General features: G+C 41.0%; 1 protein-coding gene across 2 annotated transcripts; it reads left to right on the top strand.

Annotated features, from left to right (window-relative positions):
* Positions 1-4,494: 4,494 nt before the first annotated feature.
* mms22l (MMS22-like, DNA repair protein) lies at positions 4,495-20,466 on the top strand. 2 transcript variants are annotated; one of them, XM_039679967.2, is made up of 25 exons: positions 4,495-4,604; positions 4,967-5,164; positions 5,250-5,375; positions 5,468-5,520; positions 5,608-5,695; positions 5,975-6,152; positions 6,804-6,897; positions 7,003-7,133; positions 7,209-7,322; positions 7,399-7,575; positions 7,658-7,720; positions 7,882-8,001; positions 8,727-8,962; positions 10,704-11,213; positions 15,732-15,919; positions 16,186-16,336; positions 16,430-16,560; positions 17,464-17,603; positions 17,681-17,837; positions 17,986-18,155; positions 18,291-18,502; positions 18,635-18,801; positions 19,815-19,911; positions 19,999-20,166; positions 20,286-20,466. In XM_039679967.2, the coding sequence occupies exons 2-25, from the start codon at positions 4,989-4,991 to the stop codon at positions 20,359-20,361; spliced, it is 3,723 nt and encodes a 1,240-aa protein (XP_039535901.2). In that variant the 5' UTR covers positions 4,495-4,604; positions 4,967-4,988; the 3' UTR covers positions 20,362-20,466. The 2 variants fall into 2 exon arrangements, with proteins under 2 accessions (XP_039535901.2, XP_088973938.1); XM_089117812.1 differs by lacking the exon at positions 4,495-4,604 and having other exon boundaries at positions 4,966-5,164.
* The last annotated feature ends 1,788 nt before the right edge of the window (positions 20,467-22,254 follow it).

Genomic DNA, 22,254 nt, shown 5'->3' with positions numbered 1-22,254 from the left:
ATATTTCAGCAAAGTAAAGAGATGAAAGAGCGATATTTGTTAGTAACATGCAGGTATGAATACAAAGGCAAGTCAATGGTAGGGAACTTGATGGTGTGTGTTGGCAGGATTAAATAAATTTGTAGCAATACTGCTAAAAACAATAATAGTGAGAGTAAATTACAGCCAAATATTTGAATTGATACTTAATAATAACCTAATTGATTAAGGGCAGGCTTCAATTTACTTTCAGAATAAAGAAAGTTTACTTTAGAATTTTAAAATTGCAGCCTGTTTATTTTAGCATATAAGATACTTCAGTGTAAACTTTAATTTCTAACATAAATAACAAAATGTTAAATAAATGTAAAATGCTTAATTTCACTGCTATAAAATGAAAATACCTGATTTTTAAATCAAATAAAACACACAGACACACACACACACACACACACACACACACACACACAAAAAAAAAAGATCAGGGTTTAAATGTAATATTGACTATATCCAAAATATCAAAAAACATTTAGCTGTTACCCTGACATCAACCACAACAGCAAATTTTACAAATACATTGCACTTTGCAAACTGATGTGAAAGTTTTCCCTAGCATTCCCTATGATATGTTAAGATATGTTAAGTTTCTTTCATACAAGCATTACCTGTCCACCACAGCAGAAAAAAACTGAAGTCCATCACCTTAGGTCACTGTTCTCTGACAGAAACGAATAACAACCACCCACATACCTCTTCCTACACACTCAGTCTACAGGTTTTGATGCAAATGTCTTCAGCAATAAGACACAGTGCTAACGCTAGTTGCTCTTGGCATGCAAACGATGCATTTATCAAACTTTACCTTCACTCGCCATCTGCAGGGCTCAACTATATTCTATACAGAGTTCAGGAAGCAAAGACATAACATTTTAAATGAAGCTATAGAGGAATATTTTTTTAGCTCTACAATTTTCCTGTCTAATATTATGGGTGGATACTCTTAAGTTTCTATCTTTACATGATTCCATTACTAAAAATCAACACTGACTGAGCCCATTGTAAGCAAAATATATAGGTTATGTGGCTATGGCATCACTTCCAGGGGTTTGGCACAACATATTTAACAACCTTGCAGTGAACCATGACAGTAAAGTAAAATGACAGCAATCTGAGGTGAATAAAGATTATAAAAATAAAAACTTATAAAAATTTGTATTTATTTTGTTATAGGATGCAATGGTGGATCTGAATTTTCAAAAATCCCATTCATTTGAATCTTTTAGTTTTGTTTTTTATGTGATTTTGACACTGTCCCAGTTTGCCAATAGTGTATTGGGTGACAGGGTATATGGCTAACTGGGACACAGCCATTGAAGTCATTCTAATGGGGGAATTGAGTTCCCTGTGTATATGCCCCTCATAAATTAAGTTAGTTAGATATTTCAACAAAGATCGTAAACTGCTTATAAAAACTATGCCAATGCCAAAAAAAAGAAAGAAAGAAAGAAAGATGGAAGCTACAAGCTCGAATGCAACATTTGCGATATTTGCAAAGGCAGATATGGTAATGAAATCTATCGCAAAAAGTCAGAGGATTTTATTATGTGCATTGTTTGAGAGGACTATTTCCATTAGACGTGTGGCAAGGAGAATGGCCTCATTGAATAAGTGGAGGCATTCTCTTGCACTGGCTGTATTGACATGTACATACTGTACAAAAATAAATTAAATTTAGCCTGTGTGGAATAAATTAGTCTTTAAGAAATGTGTATGAAGATTCCTCTTTTTTAAAATAAAATTTATATTAAATAAACAAAACCCAATACAAAATATTGTGGACAGGCGAGGAAAGGAGGGAGGAAGGAGGATCTGCTGTACCTGCACCCCTCCTTTAAAAAAAGTTTTTTTATTTACCTACATTACATTACATGAACAATTTAATGTGTTTGAAGAGGAAAAGTCATCCATCCTGTGTTTAATGTTTCTTTCTTTTTTATCCTGTATTGTAGAGTATCTTAAGCTAATTAGAATAGAATCATAAGGGGCTAAAACATTTGGATCATATTAAAACATTTTGCAGAAGGTAAATTATCAGAAATTGTCCCACTTTACCAGTATTCACCATAACTAAGAAATCAATGTTAATCTGAATCCTTTATGGACTGATTTTGGATTACTCAAATTGTTTGGTTGACAACGGATAATACGGTACTGTATATGTGCTTATGCACTTCAGTATGGATGGACTTGCTCCTCCCTGCTCCTCAAAATCACCCAGTCAATCTTTCAGTAAAGCCAGGACGTATTCACACTAAGCTACTCGGCCTGAGGAAGTGGGGAAGGAGGGGGCCAGGGGTCTGCCATACAGATGATCCATTCCAGAGAGCAAACATCCAGCACAAGGGCTCCAAGGCCTACAGGGACTCTGATAAAGCACCTCCACATTTTTATAGACAAACTACTTATTTTTTCCCCTCATATCGCTTAGAACGACTGATAACTTTATATTTCTCTAAAGCGCTATGCTGAAAAGGCTGAGGGAAAGGGCCTTTCAGCAGTTTAATTGATCAAGACGAAGCCATGGGGGGCACCTTCAGATAAAAGAGACGGGAACGTTTTGAAGTACAATGGTGGAATCCTTTTTTGGAAGGAACCCAATAAGGAGTAAAATATTACTCATTACTTAAACTCATTGTGGAGCTTTAACTGTATGTCACGTACGTTTAAGGTATGCTTATTGTAGACCTGTTAGAGTCAGGGATTTATTCTGCTGTTGAGTGCTTGTTTTATACTTAACCTTTAATATTTCTCTTTTTTATGTTGAGGTGTACAAGAGATACATGGGGCAATGAGTAAGTGGGTTCAATTTTTAAGAAAAAATGGGGGTCCTTGTAACTACTCAGGTTAAGTGACTTGGTATGAAAAATCTTGCATTAACTCACTATATTTATCTAAAAGTATGGCAGCACAGAGAAAATTTTGCTGGCCTTGAGGTAAATGGGTGGAAAAGATACAAATATAAAAGCAATATTTGACAGAAAAAGTAAATAAATTGTGCTATTTCAGCCTATAAAATAGCAATAAATTTTTATTTTTATGTCCCTTGCCTTTTATTGGTTAATTAAAAAAAAAAGTTTTTGCACGTTATGAAAAGGTCAAATTTAACATAAAATAATTGTTTTTAATAGCCATAAAAGATGCTCTTCAAGCTGGCATGATTGTTTAGTCTATTTGCATTAATACTTTGTATTTGCCCTTAAACTATTCTATTTTTGACAAGGGTCGTACATGCTGATAATAAGATGAAATATACATCCGTCAACCTATATGTTCCAACATATAAAGAGTGGCTAGCTCATCTCATCTTCACAAATACAGTGAGTTCATGCACGCTAATCAGCATATTGCCTGACACGTCCTCGTGCTCTGATTACACAGGAACATCATTTCATTCACAAATTAAGGACGTAAATTATTCAGAGTTAATAGATTGAGACAGACGGCGGCAGCCAGTAGGATAACCTAATCACTTTACTAAAAGAAATTGCTACAAAATGGAAGTATCTTGAACATTTAGACTGTCTGAAAATCTGCATTTTCAATGGGGGGGCTTGTAAGACACATTTTGTCTTAATCTATAGTCGTATATTTCTTTCTTTCGTATATATGCATGCATGCAAAGGTGTATTCAAACTATAAAACAATGCAAATGACATCCATTTCAGAGTCCTGTTTTTAGACACATGACAAAATCACATCAGGCGAGCGTTATGGTGAGAGGTCTCCTCCCTCTCGGTCAGCGAAAGCAATCAACATGACTTTGTTTTCTTACCTTCTGTTCTGTCCGTGAGCTGCTCAAATCCACGTACAGTACGTACGGCAAGACGCAACAATTAGGCTAAAACAAACGAGGGGGTGTTTAATAGTATTTTTTGTCGTAGGTCTGGCTAAAATGCGACATATGTTGCTTTAACCAAACCACCTAGACATAGGCTACCGTTACATCCGCATGTAAAACTAGCCGATAGACTTGAGCGTCGAATAAAAGATTATCAAATCGAGATATCTGCATTCAGATGCGGGGACTGGAAGGATGCTTTAAAATGTATGCATGATGCCCAAAGCTGCAGCCGGTGGAGACAGATCTGCATATGGAAATCAGGATAACCCTGGGTCCAGTTTTATTTAACAGAAACAGTTTTTTAATTCGATTGTAGTAATGTGGGGCAGACCAAGGCACTTAAAATACATATGAATGGATCACGCACGCGACGATTCAAAATTGCCTCTCCTATTTATTTACTGCCAGCGCGGAGCTGTGATTTTAATACATAACATATGTCCTGCATGTAATGTCGTTGTAGTTGTTCCGCGTTCTTACTAACACGCTTTCTTACTAACAATGACATGCGCGCGCACAAAAACTTATCAAGATTCTCAATGCTGTAATTTTATTACAGTTGCTAAACACGCCCCCGAGAACTTCTGGCCAATCAAAGAGAGGCTTGAATGACCGACACGTCCGTGCGCATGCGCAGTGTTGGTGTGACTGTAGCGCGGGAGAGCATGATACACTGGGAAGAAGGTCGTTCATAGACGTAGTTGTTGTTGTCAACAGTGTTGAAGTAAGTGTTATTACAGAAGTTGTTATATTTGAAATGACTGATATAGTTATGGCTGTTAAAAAGAATCGGTTTCGCTTTCTATTGACACAATTTCCAGGTCGATTGTTGGCAGTTTAGCGGTTCGAAAGATAAGTGTTCACTGCTGAAAATAAAACCTTAAAGCGCCTGTTATTTGCTGCTCTTTTCTGGTTCAATGGCTGTCTTACAGCCTGTCTTTTTTTTTTTGGTTTAAGTTTTTTTTTTTAAATGGTTGTTTGGTTACATTAACGTTACTCGGTCTAATTCGTTGTTGAAAGTGGCTTTATTACATGGAGTAAGTTAGTTTCATTATTTGCATTGTTTCTATTCAATACTCTTCCCAGTGGTCTGTTTCACCCTGTTGACATGGAGAGTGAATTCTCACAGTCCCTCACCCCACCTGTGTCCCCGTCTGCTCTGGATCATTATGGTGAATCTGCTCCCAGTCAGCCTCCCTGCTTCACCTGTGCTTATGAACCTGGTAGAGAAGAGACAGGACGACTGTCATCAAATGGTTACATCAGCAGAGGAGCCCTAAAGAGGTATGTACTTAGTCCAGATGTTATAATGATGGTATTATCTGTGTCAACCTGCATATTACACTCTTATCCTATTTTCCATGATTAGGTTGTTGTTAAAGCTTGATCCAGCTCCTGCGGATTTTGAGGGGGACACTGTTGATATTTTTGACTTCCCATGGGTGACGGAAACAGCACTGGTAGAATCTACCAAACTTCTGTTTGGCTTGTTCAGGTAGGAGTGCAGGTGTGTTGGCTCTGGAGGATGGCCACGTTGTCTGCTGAAACAGAAAGTCTGCTAATTTGACAATCTGTCTTTCTTTTCAGACAAAAGGTGTTAAAACTGGAGACGCTGGTGCAGTCCAGCTCGCATGATTTCGGTAAGCATCTGGAGACAAAAAATGTGTTGCATTCTGACAATACTTTTGCTTTTGAAATATGAATAATTATATTTTGACCCTTTTTAGGCCAGGCAAGCAGTCTTCATTATGAGGCAGAGGAACTCAGACAGGAGTGTGTGCTGTTTCTCAGCTATATTAAGGTCTTCGTTTACAGGTACACCTTTTAGGCCTTGTCCTCACTAATACGTTTTCGTTAGAAAATGCTTCTTTTGGCATTCAAGACGTTTCGGTGTGGATGAGAAACATTTGGAAAATGTTTGAAAATGCTAGTGTGGACACATGGAGAGTGATTTTAAACAAAAAAAAAAGCTGTTTTCAAATGTATCGGGATGAATGTAGACGTACCCTTAGTGAGCTTAATGGTTTTGCTCTGTCAGTGTCAAACTGTTCTGTTGCTTCAGAAATGGGTTTCACGTTGTGTTTTGATCTCCAGGTTCTTGGAGCCCTCACAATCCCTAGATGAAGGTCCCGTTCACCCCTTTAAAGACTCGGAGGCTCAACTGCCCTCAGTCTTGGTGGAGGAGCTCTTCAGTATCGCGCTGCTTATTGGACGAATCAAAAATCTGCCAGCCAATGTCCAGAGTGCTTTTACAATTCAGCATCAGGGGAAGGTACTGCAGAACGTGTGTCATGAAATAGCTAGTAGAACTGTGCAATATATTTAATGTAAAATTATACCTTTCAGCCTTTTGATGTTTTTTTTTCCAGAGGAATGAATGTTAAATCAATACAGGAAGGAGTGACATTTTATATTTTTTGCTTATATGAACAAATATAACTGTACATCATATTATTTTCCTACATAGACTGCCATTCAAAAGTTTGTTTTTAAAAGAAAAAGGCTCTTATGCTCAAGAAGACTGCATTCATTAGATCAAAATACAATAATTTAGCAATATTGTGAAATATTACAGTTAAACTTTTCTAGTTTAATACATTTTTAAATGTAATTTATTTCTGTGATGGCAATGATTGTTTTGTTAAAAGAGAACATTTCAAATAATTTCATGGAATTGTAATCAGAAATTAACCAGAACTTCATCAGCATTTTTGCAATAACAATATCTTAATGCTTCATATTCACGCTTTTGACCTACTTTGGTGGACTTTTGGAAGGTCAAAAGGTCTTTAAAATGAATATGATGCACACTATGTTGGTTCAGTTTAGATCTGCAACAATTTTATTTTAACATATTACTTACCATAGGAGCGAAAGAAAGTGGCATAAGGGAAATAAACTAACTGTATCACCCACTTTACAGCTCTTTCCTCCATCTTGGCAATTATTGCATCTGCACCTGGACATCATCTGGTCTGTTCTGGAGATCTTGCACCTGTTGGAGCAAAGGATGATGGGTATGTTGCAATAGCTGAAAATGGGGGGAGATTGTAAATCACACTTGTGACCCTGAATCTGGGACTGTCATGCTAATGAGTGTTGGGTCCTGATGATTTTGAAAGGTCAGGTAGTTTACGCGCACCAGTTCGTGAATTTGACAGGCGAGACGCTCACGAACATCAGTCTGTTTGAGGACCAGGTCAACAACCTGCTCTGTGATCTCATTGGTCTGGCCATGAACAAATATAATAAGGTTTGTTTTTTTAACAATAACAAATAATATTGTTGTGTAAAGTTTAGGAGGTAGAATCTTTTAGTCTCTTTCTAGGTGAGACCAACAGAGACTCTGAACACTCATCACTATCACTGCCTCTGCACAAAAGAATTATGGATTCTACTCATGCATTTACTGGAGCACAGGAGCAAAAGCATGCACACTCAGGTTAGCAGACACACACTCTCTGCATAGATGGTAGTTTTTGTATTATTCTTAATTTTATTTTTACCTTTCAATCCAGTCTTTTTGGAGTTATGTAAATGCCTTGCTGCAGACGGTTCTGAAGGGGACGCCTCCAGGAGACCGTGACCCAGGGCTCCCCATGCACTGTAAAGACCCTGAGAGCTTCTCCTGGTGGCTGCTCACACACCTGGCCCAGATTGGGATGCACAACCAGAATGGCATTCTTCAACAGGAGGTAGAGCAACACTAACTAGTATCACATGGTGAGATGTTATTAATTTTAGATGAACATTATAATGGTAAGTTTGTTGTTTCAGAAACAACTTGAGGATAATTGGAGTTTTGTGATCGGGCTGCTGAAGTCTAGCTGTGATCCAAAGGTGATTACAATAATGCTGCGTATTACTGTGTATTATGTGTTTATTTGGTTAATATGCTCATTTATCTGGTCTGATGTTTATGAGTAGCATTACAGTAGATATTGTTTGCACTGTGAACACATGTCTTCTGAAAGGTAAATGTCAGTGTGGTTACATTTCAGAAAGCTGCACAGGAAGAGCAGATACGAATGGTGGTCCATTGCTGCCTCAGCCTCAGCTTAATGTGGGGCCCAAACGTCAGTGCTGTCACAACGCTCTGGGAATATTACAGCAAAAATCTAGTGAGTCATTGCTGAAAGATCATTCACATTTAAGTATTGTTACAATTATTGGAAGCATGAAGCATAGTGACATCCAAAATTTTCAATTTTTTTCTCTATTTAAATCTGAAAATAATAATAAGTTTAAGGAGTAGTTCACTTTTGAAAAAACTTTGCTGATAATTTACTCACCCCCATGTCATTCTTTCTTCAGTCGAAAAGAAATGAAGGTTTTTGATGAAAACATTCCAGGATTTTTCTCCATATAATGCACTTCAATGGGAACCAAACGGTTCAAGGTCCAAAAGACACTTTCAGTACAAACTGCAAACTGTTCAAAGGGTTTTAAACGATTCCAGACGATGAATAAGGATCTTATCAAGTGAAATGATCGCTCATTTAAAAAAAAAAAAAAACAAAGTTTAAGTTTTATAAGCTCAAATGCTCACCTTGCTCTGTTCTGTGACGCACGTTTGTGACTGTCCTGTTCGAACTCGTTCATCAAAATGAACAAATCTTTTTCTGAGTCATTTGGTTCATTCAACGTACGAATTGACTCGGAAAAAGATTCGTTCATTTTGATGAGCAGTATGGGCTGCTTTGCGATGTTCACTAATAGTATATTGCTGGCCTGCTGGGCATGCATTTCAAAATTATCTTTATCTCTGTTAATGAAAACAAACTTCATCAGGAGTATATTGGGGTCTTAATTCAGAACTGTCTCTTCTCTTTTCATGTGCACGCAGAACGGCTCTTTCACTGTGCCTTGGTTAGGTGTGTCGGGGCTGGGCACTATCAGCAGGACTCCCCTCTGTCTGTTGCTGCAGGCTAAGAGCTGCTGTAGCCCTGCTTCTGTCGGCTCCAGCTCTCACACGCAGCTCTACCGCACAACCAACTCCTTCCATATCTTTCTGCATATTTTGGCCCTTCACCTGAGCCAAGAACATGCTGGCGGTGCCCCCTGGAGACAGATCAAGGGCAGGTGAGAATGTGCCTTGGGACTATTTTCAAAGTTTAGATCTCGTCACCTCTGCGTCCTTTTTGCCTGGTTTGGCTCTGGTAAAACACTGACACGAACAAAATGTGGATAATGAATTTACTGTCCAGACCGTGCTCAGCCGTGCTGCAACCGCGAAGGCTAATTAGCTAAGGAGCATAGCAGTTAATTCACCTTAACGCAGGCATTCGGCTTCCAGCAATGGCGTGGCGGGGGCTGACTTGGCTGGTTCAGGACCATCTCCTCCTCCCCACACACACACACAAACACACGTGCCACACGGGGAGGTGTGGGCTGTGTGCTGATGGCACTCGGGCTTGGAGCGCTCGGTGGGAGGCACGGCGCATGGTGCATTAATGAGATCGGCAGGGAGCGCGTTCAAGCTCGTACTCTGGGAATGAGCAGCATCTGCTCGTGGCAGGCGCAAAAAAAAAAAACTGTCCGTGATAAACAAACAAACAACCAGACAGACAGGCAAAAACGCAAACAATATCTCGACAGCCTTCCGTTCATCTTTGGCTCATTCTCCATTTCGGGTCAGTCTCTAAAAGCTTGCGCCACACTTTCTTGCTCGGCGTCTATGTGTAGCCGTGATGTGGCCGACTCCCCGCAGGCTTGCGTGATGTGTTTTTGTCCAAACATTAAACGGATGCTCAAAGGCCTGCTTGTAGTGCAGTGTGTTTGTTATGGAACCTGCAGGGTTCTGTTTGGGCCAAACAGTCAACAGTAGAAAGAAGGGGGGAGTGGAGGGGTTCAATATTGATTTCTCCTCCTGTGCTGCAGCAAATTGAGCCACACACGACAGTGCAGCTACCACTGTGTGCCTGAGTGTTTCTGACATTTAACATGGTCTTTTAAAGGCATTTCACCACGGTGCCCGGAGGATCAAACAACACACTCACTCACTCTCTCTCTCTCTCTATCTCTCTCTCTCTCTCTCTCTCTCTCACACACACACACAAAGAAGCAAACTTGCACATGCTGCTCACAGGCACACAGCTCTCCAGGATAACTGAACGTCTGGAGGAGGTTAGCGATGAGTTGAGTGCTTAGGTTAGAGTAAAAGTGTCGTTATAATGTTTGATCCTGATAGACCCTGACACCTGTTTCACAGCTTTTTATATGTATAGCAGCGCATTTGTGTGCTGGAAGTATAATTGGAATGGATTAAATATTGATCAGTCTTGAGTCCATAAGGACTTTTTGTATTGTAGACATTGATTTACATTAGGGCAAAGTATAGCCAACTACATATCGCAATACATATTTCACAAAAGTGAAGTTCTGAAAGTCTAGTATTCCAAATTTGGAAATTCTGGAAAATATGGAATTACCATGGGAAATAATATTGTTATTTTGAGAATTTAATTTAGGGAAAAACTATTGTGTGACTATAGTGTCACAGTCGCAGTATGACTATACTATTTTACACCCATTCTTGTGCATTGCAAACGTAAAAGTCTTATTGTAAACGATTCATCCATTCATTGACCTCATAGTGCTTAATCAGATTGTCATAACTCGATCTTCTGGTAAAACAATAGACTTCTTTGTATGCCAGACTTCTCAAATCATTTTGTCTGCTTAAATCCCACCTCTTTCTTACAATCAACTGCAATCTAACATTCAGATCTGCCTCCAATGAACTTTCTGTAAGATAATTATAAACATCGTATTAGCAGTTTTTATTCCACATCATGACCACGTCTGTCTCACTTGTCCACAGACTTTACTCAAAGTTCCACCAGAGGCGGATGATGGAGCTCTCTGACACTGGCCTGCTGCACTTCCTGCTGCTCTTCCTGGTCTTGGCGCAGTGTGCTGAGTTGGAGGACGTCGCCAGCCGAGCGTGCGACTTGCTCGCTATGCTGCCCGCCGACTCCACTCCCCCGGCCCTGCGTGCGCTGCAGTGGAGAGGCCAGCTGGCTCTCGTGCTGCTGTATTTGGAGAAGGGACTGGATGCTGGCGCGTTGGCGGAGCAGTTGGCTGCCTACTTTAGCCAAACGGCGCGCGAGTTCTACCTGAAGACCACCGAGCCTTCTCGCAAGCTAGCTCTCTGGACGCCACTTAGCTCGTACCTAGAGGGGGTGAGCGAGGTGTTCGAGACGAGTTCTAATCTTACGCTGTCAGAGGAGAGGCTTCTGAACGAGGGCTTTGGACTGCTGCTGCCCGCCTGCCGCCAGTCAGAGCTCAGCTCCGCTTTGGGCTTCCTGCAGACGGTGCTGGCGCAATTACGGTGAGAGTACACACATGTAAAGATATGGCAGTTCCTCGAACACACAAACACACAGTGATCCCAGAAGCTTATACATATGGCACCCTGGCCCCCGCACAGCTCAAATCTCTCCCCTGCATCCCTTGTATGTTGACAATGGCTTGATTGTGCAGTAGTTACAACGCAGTGTGGAGATAAGCTTATCCATTGTGAACAGAGGACCTATAAGCATCTCTAGGGGCCTGCAGCACCCGGGTCAGCCCGTACAGGTGCTGGAAGAGAGCTGTGTTGAGTTTCAGCCCATGGGTCCGGTCCTGGATGGAGACGGCCGAGTGTGGGCAGAGCTAAAGGGAGGGACGAGTTCATGGCAGGGACATCGGTGTGCCTTACACGGCTAACACGGTCAGAGGTGGCCAGGGTGCGATCAAGTAAGGTGTCCGTGTTTGAGAGTGTGCACACACACAGTCCTCTGAGGTAAAGAATCTAACTCTGAATCACTTTAACACAGCTAATTCCCACAATTCTGAGGCAGGGTCTCAGGTTGGGGGCAACTCATTTGCACATTAATGGGCGATAAAACTTTTTTTTTTTTTCCCGAACGGGCTCACGTTGGCAGTGGCACTAAGATCCCACTGACCCAGTTTAAAGGGACGGGGCGCTCTTCAATGTGTCCTTTACAAATTACTCTTAATTTCACTGTGGTACTGTTGTATCGCGTTTATTAATGCGTTTTCACTGACACAATTAATGTGTTATTATGTGGTCTGGTAAATTAAACCTTGTCTTCATTACGGCTGTTAAGTTGGAGGTGGCATGTGCAAGCCTTACGTGAATTAGCCAGCATGCGGCTACAGGGCCATGTAAGGCAGACTGTAACTGACGGATGATTCACGCAGATAACACAGGCCAGGCTCTAGTCACGCTCTAATTCTCCTCATTGCATTCCCTGCCACGATCCTCTGTGTGTGTGGGCAGTGAGATCGCAATGGTGACCCCTGCAGCACGGTGGCGCCTTTGCCAAGTGACTAATCGAGTTCTAGCCAATCGATTAATCTGGTTCCTTCCCACTGCGCTTTCAACCGTGCTCCCCATCTCCCCTCAGGAATACAGAGAGTGTGGTGACACTGAGGCCAAGAAGGGAGGTATCTCTGTTTTTCTCTGTTTCTGTTCAACGCAGCAGGGGCTGTTTGTCAAACTCATTTAATTACCCAAAGCAGTTTTTACTTGCCTTAAAATAGAGTTAAGTTACATCACAGTCATGAACTGGATTTGCTACTTGCTAGTCAGTCGCAGTTGGTATTAGTGGGCCAGACCCATTTGAAATTATTTTTGTCAATGTTTAGGAGTACATTTGCACAAGGGTTTTCAGAGAAAGTTTTTTTTTTTAATTAACAATATATTCCAGTTCATATTTAAGTAATTGCTTATGGTTTTTGTAAAATGATAACAGAAATACCAATTATTTAATTCAAAATATTTGTTGACTTTGAAATATCACACTTTCTATTTTTTTCACACAATATGTTTGGCTTTCCATTCAGTATATTCAAATACATGTTTCTTTCCATTCAAAAGAAATAAATTAGTAATGATGCATTAAATTAATAGAAATTATTGAAAAGAGTAAAGCCATTTGTAATTTTCAAAGAAATGTTCTTTCTATTCATCAAATTCTGAAAAAATGCAATACAAATATTAAGCAGCAGAACTGTTTTCAACTGATGATGATAATAATAAGAAATGTTCACTAGTGGAGAACTCTGGAGAATTTCGGTTGCGCTTTATTTTAAAGTACGTCAGTACTTACTTAAGAAAGTACTGTTTAAAGTCCCCCTGTTGTGAAAATCAAGTGTTGTTTTTAATATGGCAAACCATGTGCAAATTAACAAGTCACACCAATGTTGAGTATTTTCTCTTTAAAACTGCAGTGATCTAAACGGGGTTTGAGTCTGCTGGTGTTTCTAACGTCACAAACTACCTTGTAACCAATCACGAACGTGCCAGTGAGCTGTAGCGTATCATTAACTATGAAGAAGCCAGGTTATCCTGGTAAATCTTTCTGTTGATACAAAAAAATCGGGTAGATTTAGTGTGTGTGATGTATATTACAGTGTTATGATGAAATGTATGCCTTTCTCCACTGACGTTCTGAGTTGCATCAAAGCATCTCTAAGGATACTGATTGTTAGAAGGCCGCTGTCTGACTCTGAGATGGTGAACGAACGGGAAGATGGTTTATGTAACATTAGCGACACATTATTAGCTGGTTGATAAGCTATCAAGCAAAAGGCTAATCATTTTAATTAACGTTATGTCTGACGCTGTAAAGAGCGATCCCATTGTACAGCGTTTACAGCGAGTGGATCTCTGAGCTGAAGTGAGTGGAGGCGGGGCTAATTTGAATATTCATGAGTCTGTGTATATTAAATGATGCAAGAGTGTAAAGTTAGGCCTAAGGTAGAGCTTAGGTAAAGTTAGTTGTATTAAAAAAAAAAAAAAATGTCATTTTGGTGATCAAAGAGAGTTTTAAGAGAGAAAATGATTGACTACAGCAGAAGCTTGTGTTGGTGTTTTTACTATTTAAATGGAAAGCTAAATGTTTTCATCTACTTTATGTATGACACTAGCATATAGATTATCCTCAAAGCTTCTAGACATAGATTAAAAGCCACAAAACTCTAATTTCATGGGGTCAATCCCCACCCCTCTCTAATACTATTTTGAAAGGCATATTAGCTGATACGATAACATATGCATGGTCAGAAATAAGTACTTTTGCTTAATGTCACAGTGAAGGACGTGGTCCTCCATCAACATGGGGTGTGTGTTGAGCGATACCGAGATATCAGAGCTTACGCGCTGTGTCAGATGGCGTGCTCATGATGCTTATCTGAGTGTGTGATTCCGTGTGTCAGTTTACACGAGGGTGCCCGGCATGATCGTGTAAGTCTGTGTGTATGTTCCAGAGGTGTGTGTTCAAAATCTGTGCTGCAGTTCAGGGAGAGATTAAACGAGTGTTCAGATGGTATGGGGTGTGTGCGTGTAAGACGCCTCGGTGAGGGGATTAAGTGGGGTCTCTGACGATGTCTTGTACAATGAGGGTTGATGGGTGTGAAAGGCCCATTCCGCCGCGTTAACGAAGCTAATGAATTCACTCTCTAATCGATTGTTTCAGCTCTCCGTGGATTAGATGCAACCTTGCTGGAAGGCGCAAAGGTGTGTGCATGTGCGCGCACACGTGACGCTCACCCCGGCCCTTTTCCTGGCACTCTCACTTTCATCGCTGAGAATGACAGGACAGGAGGATCATCTCCAGTCTAAATGAGATTACAGCCCCTTCAGCTGCTTATCTGAGCTAATGCCAGCCGCTGCAGAGCCAGACTCATGCTCTCAGCCTCCCATTCAGACCCAACCTCACAGCTACCGCCAGGACACGAAGGAACCACTTGCCCCACACCAGCGCACACCGTCTAATCCCTCTGTCCAGAGAGATGAGGAGAATTCGCAGAGAAAGAGAGGGCAGAGGGGGACGGAGATAATATAGACAGTGAGAAAGGCAGCAGTCAAATGTAAAAAGGCTGAAATAAGGATGAATCTGGAAAGATGGGGGAATATAACAGAAGGACTTTTGTGAGGTTGACTGATTTTAAGAAGAGAGGGGCAATTATTTTCAAGCTCTTAATGCTTGCCTTTAGTCTGCAAAAAAGTGAATGACACTACTACAAATTTCAAACTTGATTCAAATCTGTCCGACCAGTCGTCAAGTGTGTGATTATGGGGGGAAATGGGAATGGCAATAAGACAAACATCAAACTGCTACTAGGATCTGGTCAACTATGATCTCTTATCTCATTTCTTTTTATGTTTAAGCTCCTCTTCTTCTTTGTCACTTAAAATATGTTGCAAACCCTTCCCTGTTGTTTGTTGACATGACATGAAGTTCAAAAATTCGTTTGGTGTTTGAAACTCCGAAAGTATATTAGCCTTTCAAATGGCAAAGTAGTATTCTGACTAATATATATATTGTTACATAATATATTTGTATAATGTGTAATAGTATTTAAAATAATTATATAATAAATAAAAAAGTGAAAGTCGCATGTGAAGGCCAAGTATGATGAACCATACTTGGAGTTTGTCCTTGTAGTCGTGAGTAGTGTACATACACACAAATTCAGCTTTTCCATAAGAGGAATACATTACATTTTAAAATATATAACCATTAATATAAATTGGGTTAATATTTCACAATATATTTAATAATATCAAATAAATGCAGCCTTGATGATCATAAGAACCATCTTTCAGAAACATAAAAAAAATCCTACCGACCCCAGGCATTTGGAATGTTTATAATGTATAAGCCGTTATCAATTCATTATAAATCATTATTCAATGTTTTCTAGATCTAATTTTTTTTTTCTTTCCCATTTTGTAGTTTCTGGAGGAATTAGTTGCACAAAGGGCTCACCGACACTACAGCCAAGAAACTGCATGTCTTGAAGTGTGCGCTTGGCATTAATCTGTTTCTCTTTTTAGGAGAGTTCACAAGCACTGGGGCCAGCCGTCTCACTCCGTAGACTCTCCCGGTCGGGCTCTTCTCCCCAGCGTGGCTAAAGAGCGCCACCAAGCGGTGGCAGCTGCACTCTGGTCCCATTTCTTCCCCTTCTTGTGCAGCATGAGGCTTTCCCAGACCCCCCCGCCACAGCTCGCGGACGCCGCAGCAGGTCAGGGAAACAGAGAAAATGAACTCTTGTTCTCTCAGGGGCTCTCTTTGCATGGCTGGCTTTTCTCTGTGGGCTATGCTCTAAAAGAGCTGAATAGAAGGGAATTGAATGCATGTGCAGCTGTTCTGATGCACACATCCACAACAACTCATCGGTGTGATGGTTTTTTTGGGGGGGGTTTTCTTGGTTGAGAAGTACAGCTCTTTTTTTAGGGGTAGAAATGTGGGAGTGAATGTGTAAAAGCTAATAGTATTTTATGTTATTAGGCTTCACACTTTTGGGATTAGACATGCCTGGCTCTGCCCCTCAAAACCTACAACCCCACCCCATCCAGTCCATTATGCAGAGCTTCGGCTGGGATGAGATGCTTCATCCCCTGCTGGTAACCCACTATCTAAATCATCTGCTGCAGAATGGGTGAGTGTCTTTTCTCCATTTACTCTTTCTTCCTGAATGTAGTTAGACTGGGTCAACTGTGAGAGTGAGCTCAAATCATCTTCTCTCTCACAGAGAGATGGTCAGTTGGGTCAGCTCTGGGCCAGGCTCAGGTTCGGCTCAGGCTTTATGCGTCCGTTCCTGGATCCGCTGTGTTCTACAACAGTACCTCCATAAAAGCCAAGACGCCCCAGATACAAGAGCAGGTACAAAGATCTTATCAAGTCATTCCGGCCATGGTATGGCATGTGGTTAAAGAGATAACTCGTGTAAAAATGAATATTGTCATATTTACTCAACGTCATGTCATTCTAAACCTTTATGACTTTCTGGTTTTGGTTGTGATAAAAACATGTATAATAAATTATACTTGTTGATGTATAATTACATTTTAACAGTAAAATTGTGGCTATCCTGCACTTAACACTTCAATCAGTCCCTTTCAAGGAAATATGTCAAAATATGTCAGCCGACATATTTGCAATACCTAGAAGCAAGTATTTTGAGCATGCAAGACCAATCTCATCACATTTAAGAAGCATGTTTTAATTCAGCAACAAAACCTGACATGAGTGTTCACATAAAGCTTTTTTTGACACCCACATAGTGAATAAACAGCATATATTTCAGATCCAGCTGATGCGCAGGACACTGTTTCTATGGGAACCAGAGCATCTAACAGCAGCTGCGATGATACGATGACTTTTTCCAATTCATAGTAATAAGAGTTAACCATTGTGATGTGTACTTACAGTTTTCATCAGTCTGGTAGCGGTTCTCCTGATCTAAACATTCATTTGAGTTTAGAGTCTCCCTTAAAAACCAGGATGTTTGGAACACTTGTAAAATGATCAATGAGTCGCAAATACTTTTTGTTGACAATCTTGGGCCTAAAGTTAGTCACAATATACTGCGACACAAAAAACAACAAACGTTGTTATAGTGAGTAATAAATTGAGTAAATAATAAAGTGAGTAATAAATATGACGAAAATTACATTTTTGTGTGAATTAACCCTTCATCCACAAGTCACTCACAAATGGTAGCGAACCGGTATTCTTAATATGATTTGGGTGTCAGAGCGAGCAGCTGTGGTATCGTGTGTACAGGCAGAAGTCTGGATGAACAGCTGGCCGAGTTAACTAGACAGGTCCTACGACTTCCAGAAGTGGAGTCTGTGCTGCAGAGAGCAGGCCTACATCCTGGTGCTATCAAAGATCCCAAACCTGCAATGGCTGTGTTTATCAAGGTACACAGACTCAAACCAGATGCTCTAATATAGAAGCCATACTGTATTGCCAACACTGTACATTTGTGCTTTACTAGGCTGTTGGTCGATCATACTGTGAGCTCCAGATCCTCTCTGAGCGTTCTCAAATGGTGTCTCGAGCACTGGAGTATGTGGGAGACATCCTCAAATACATCAAGCCTTACCTGCTGAACAAGAGCCGAGAGGGTCTACAGCTGGCGTACTGGACCGTAGGTCTGTGGCGTTTTACACAGTGTACTCTATCTCTTCTTGTTAAATGTATTTTTTTTCTTTAGCTAGTTAATCTTATTACTGAAGTAAAATGGGTTGCGAACAGCACTTTGTTTGCTATAAGTCTATGGTGGTTTTGTGCATTTTTCAGGCTGCTTGGTTAAGCATTGGAGTCAGCTGTTGGCCACCTCCAAAGCCCAGCAATTGCTCTTTCGCATTGTAGATGTGCTCTTACTGCCCCACGCTCTCCTCCAGCAGGACAGTGGCGCACACACCCAAATGCTGTCGGCCCTCAAAGACACTCTGCCTCTGTTCCTGCAGGTTAACGCACCTCCTTCACATACTGTGCAAATCCAATTTGTACTCTGTGTTTAGACTGCTGAAACTCTTTCTCTATATCCAAAGGTCATTGTTGATTTCAGAATTGTAGAAAATGGATTTTATCTGCATCTTCAGGGTTTGTCCATGGCAGTGAGTGTGTCCCATTCTCAGGGGGCGTACCTAAAGCAGCAGCTGCACAGTGTCATATCCCAGTACCTGAGCCGCTTCCTCCCAGCCACGCCCTCTACTGGAGCGGTGGTCAATCATCCTGTCCTGCTGGCAGCCTGCGAATCAACAGCCACCCAGCAGGGGGAAAGACTCAGAAGGAGCATTCTGCACGTGCTGAAGTAAGAAGTCTTTTCTCTGTTGATTTCAAGTAAATCCTATGTAGCTTCTCACATAGTTGAGTATTAAAGGAGAAGTCCAACCTTTCAGGAATAACTGTTAGAATTAATAAAATGTTCTGTCTGTCTCTGCAGAGAAAACTTCCTCCAGTTTAAAGGTGTCGCTCCTCCCCCTCGACTCGCTGCTGTTCTCTCTTTCATGTTGGAGCTCCTGAAAAGGAACAGTGACCGGGATCCTTCCTTACTCACGATACCCCTTCCTTTGGTGCTACGCTCACTGATGCTGGTCAATGAGCCACAAGGTTGGCAGGAAAAAAGGCCTGTTGACACCAAGAACCATAAGCCCCTTTCACACAGAGATTCCGGAAAATACAGGGATAATGTGACCCGGCATTTGTCCCAGGATTGTTTGATTTCGGTTCACACTGCCAATAATTAGCCGGGATCTGTGAGTTTGTTCACATGACGTCAGGATGGTCTGCGTGTAACTTACGCATCGTAAACACGCACACGCACATACCGTTCCACAAAGCTGGTGAACGATCTCAGCTTCATAGGTGAGGAGCTCTTGGTCTCTGCTTCGTTCCAGTTTGCAGACAGATTTGTTCGTCCTATCTTTGTTGATGACGAACACAAACTTTCATCTAAGAGCAACAGAGTCGCGCGATAACACGAGCATCATCACTATGACACCCCTTACGGCATTGGTCCTGGCTTTTGTTCACACAGCGCGCGTTCCGGGGCTGATTCCGGCAATGTTACTAGGTCCCCAACCCGGCATCGATGTCGGTATCAATCCTGGGTCGTGTTTGAAGGCGTTCTGGAAATTTACCGGGATCAACGCACTGTGTGAAAGGGGCTATAGTTTATTCACATGTTCTGGAGTCCTGTTCTGTCAACATAACTACACCATTTTGTTTTTAGTCATTGTCTGTTAATTTTTTTGCTTGGCTTAAAAAAAATTGCTCGGAACGTATTTGGAAAATAATAGTTTAATAATCTGTTATCGTTATTTAATACCGTTTAGGTACATGAGGAGTGTTCGATGGGCCATTAGAAACCGAGTCTAGTGAACGTGCATAGAGAGGAATATTGAGCTAAGCATCATAACACACAGAGATAATGGCTAGAGCAAGCACAAAAATGGCCCGAACCTTATTTTACCACAACTTTAATAAAACAGCAAGCAGTGAGACATTGCTTAAAAATTGTAACTCATTAATTAGAAGAAAAAGACCTCCTAACTGCTGCTAAAAATGAAAATGGTATACATTTCATTGTTTTCATTTAATCAGATCCCTGTTGTTTCTCTCAGTAAAGCGGCTGAGCACAGAGATCACGCAGCTTATTGTTGAGAGGTGCACCGCTGAAGTAGGAGAGCAACCATGTGAACACATCACTACTATTTTACGGTAAGGTAGCTACACTTCTCAATGCTGCTTTAAAGACTGTTCTCTCACTCTAACTTACCTCCATTACTTTTCTTTTTTCTTTCCCAGGGCTTTCATGGAAGAGAATGAAGGTGTGTACGACCAGCAGGTGTATAATGTTTTAGAAGTTTTAGCCGTCCTTCACCCCTCCACAGTGACGGCTCTTATTCCCTTTCTGTCACTGAGCCTTAGAAAGACAGAGTGCAAGAGAGGTCTGGGAAAGAATACCTCACTCAGGTATGGCAAAAGTAACCTACATGTCAGCTGAGAACTAAGAAGAAACCTAATGCTAAAACCAGTGATATCCATTGCCTTTGCTTTTTTCTTACTTAAAAAAAAATCTCTTACTGTTTTAGGAATGGCTATAGGAGGTTGTTGGCCCTGCTTGGAGACAGTGGGCAGGCTGAGATGATTAGTTTAGAAGAAGACTGACATCAGTGCAGGCATCAACTCTCAAACCTCTAATATAAACTATACTTGATGTAGACTTGATAGTGAATTCAAGTGTGGATATTGTGAATAAACGTTGTTTGAATACCCTTGTGTTGTGTGCTTTGCTATCAGATATCTGTCATAGTAATACAGTGCTTTGGTTAGGGTGCTGGTTCGTGAATGGCTGGTCAAAAATCAATGGTTGTTTATTCGATTGGTGCAAAATGCTGCCAAATTTTTATATTTGGGTGCAAAAAATTCCCCAGTATGAGTTCGTTTTCATATTTAAAAACGTAGTCGAGCAATATCACAAGCCTGTTTTTCCTGAATTGCAATTGCAAACGTGATTGTTGAAATCATTTTTATGAATCAACATTGAGATAGCTTACTCAAATAAAGCTTGCGATTAATCGGAAAATGTTTATCCAGACCTGTTTCTGCCATTGGGGATTACAGGAGATGTCATATGGTCTACCGTTATCAAACAGCACTTTTGGACAGTCCACTTTTCTGACAACTGAACAGACTAGAAATCAAAATCAGTCAAGAAACCACAAATATGACACCTATGGCTCCTTCAATCACCTCGACAAAAAACCTTTCCTTTAACTATTCATACTGGTGGCAATCTCCATGCAATTCTGGGTTCAAATTGCCTAGAGCCTCTCCACTCTCTACCCTTATTTATCCTCCCCTCTTCTCCATCCCAATAATTCCTTCCATTTCCATCTCAGTTCCCGGTCCTCTCTTGCAGCCGGCGCATTCGCACCTTGCCCCGCAGTGTGGCACAGGCATCACACTTCATTAGAGCAGAACCATCAAATGAGCAGGGTTTTTCTCTCACCTCAGTCGCTGTGTATCGCTCTTTCATTCTCTGAACTAATCAGAGTAACTACTTTGTTTGAACAGTAATCAGATCATTTCTTAAACATCCTTACCCAGTAATCAGTGTTGGGGTAACGCATTACAAATCAGATTTCTTTTTTACCTATAAAAGTAAAGCCATACTTTAAAATGTACATGGAAATATCTAAAAAAATTCAAAATAAAAGTTATAAAAAAAAAAAAGCAAGCCCAGTCCAGATGAGCAAAATTTATATTATGCATGACTTCACATAAAAAAATAACCAAGTATTGCAATTAGTTCATAAGCTCATTGTAATGCACTATGTTTAAAAGTAACTTTCCAACACTGCCAGTGATTACAAATGACAGGAAAACTTCACTGGTCAAAAAGTAGAGTGGGAACCCTGGAATTTAAGTTTTGGGATAAAACTATTGCCCATCTCTTGTTTGTATCCAGTGTAGGACTAGAACTGAGAGGGAATCAGACAGCAATGACTCGTTCAAACTAACCAAGAACCAGAATTCCACAGACAGTCCGAGTCAACACTCAAATCAGAAGATCCTGTCATTTTGGTGTCTAGTAGAAACTCCATGATTTCCATTACACAACAGTAGATGTTAAACATGCTGATTTGTACTCGGCTAGATAAGCACAAACTAAGACGTCGCTTTACAGTAACCTATGCCATTTACGCTTCTTTCCATATGGTGATGTGACTCTCCTTCTGTCCGGCGTTAACGGCTGCAGTGCACTTGGTACGTCAGCACACACGACAGCTGCAACTACAGTGTGGTCTCCCTAGTGGACCAGCACGACAACCGTCTGGATTGAGCCAAGTAGGGGTCACCTCTAGGGTCTTCAAGTGGGCAACTTCCGTCCTCAGTGTTTCGTCGACTAGCCCACAACACCTCAAGAGGGCTCAACAGTGACTCTGGCGTTCCAGAGTCAATCTCCTCTGTCCCCCACTCAAATTAGCCCAGCTTACTACTAACCTTTACATCCCTCCTACTGTACACAGGCAGCTAGAATCTTTCCGTCTCAACCAC

Source organism: Pimephales promelas, chromosome 12, assembly GCF_988280905.1.
Source record: "Pimephales promelas chromosome 12, fPimPro1.hap1.1, whole genome shotgun sequence".
Classification (NCBI taxonomy): domain Eukaryota; kingdom Metazoa; phylum Chordata; class Actinopteri; order Cypriniformes; family Leuciscidae; genus Pimephales; species Pimephales promelas.
This window is presented reverse-complemented; position numbering and strand designations above follow the sequence as displayed.

Coding starts and splice junctions, on each gene's coding strand:
- mms22l (XM_039679967.2), top strand. CDS start 4,989: ATGGAGAGTGAATTCTCACAGTCCCTCACCCCACCTGTGTCCCCGTCT. Junction 16,561..17,463: donor CGCCCCAGATACAAGAGCAG/GTACAAAGATCT, acceptor TCGTGTGTACAG/GCAGAAGTCTGGATGAACAG. Junction 18,802..19,814: donor GCTGGTCAATGAGCCACAAG/GTTGGCAGGAAA, acceptor TGTTTCTCTCAG/TAAAGCGGCTGAGCACAGAG.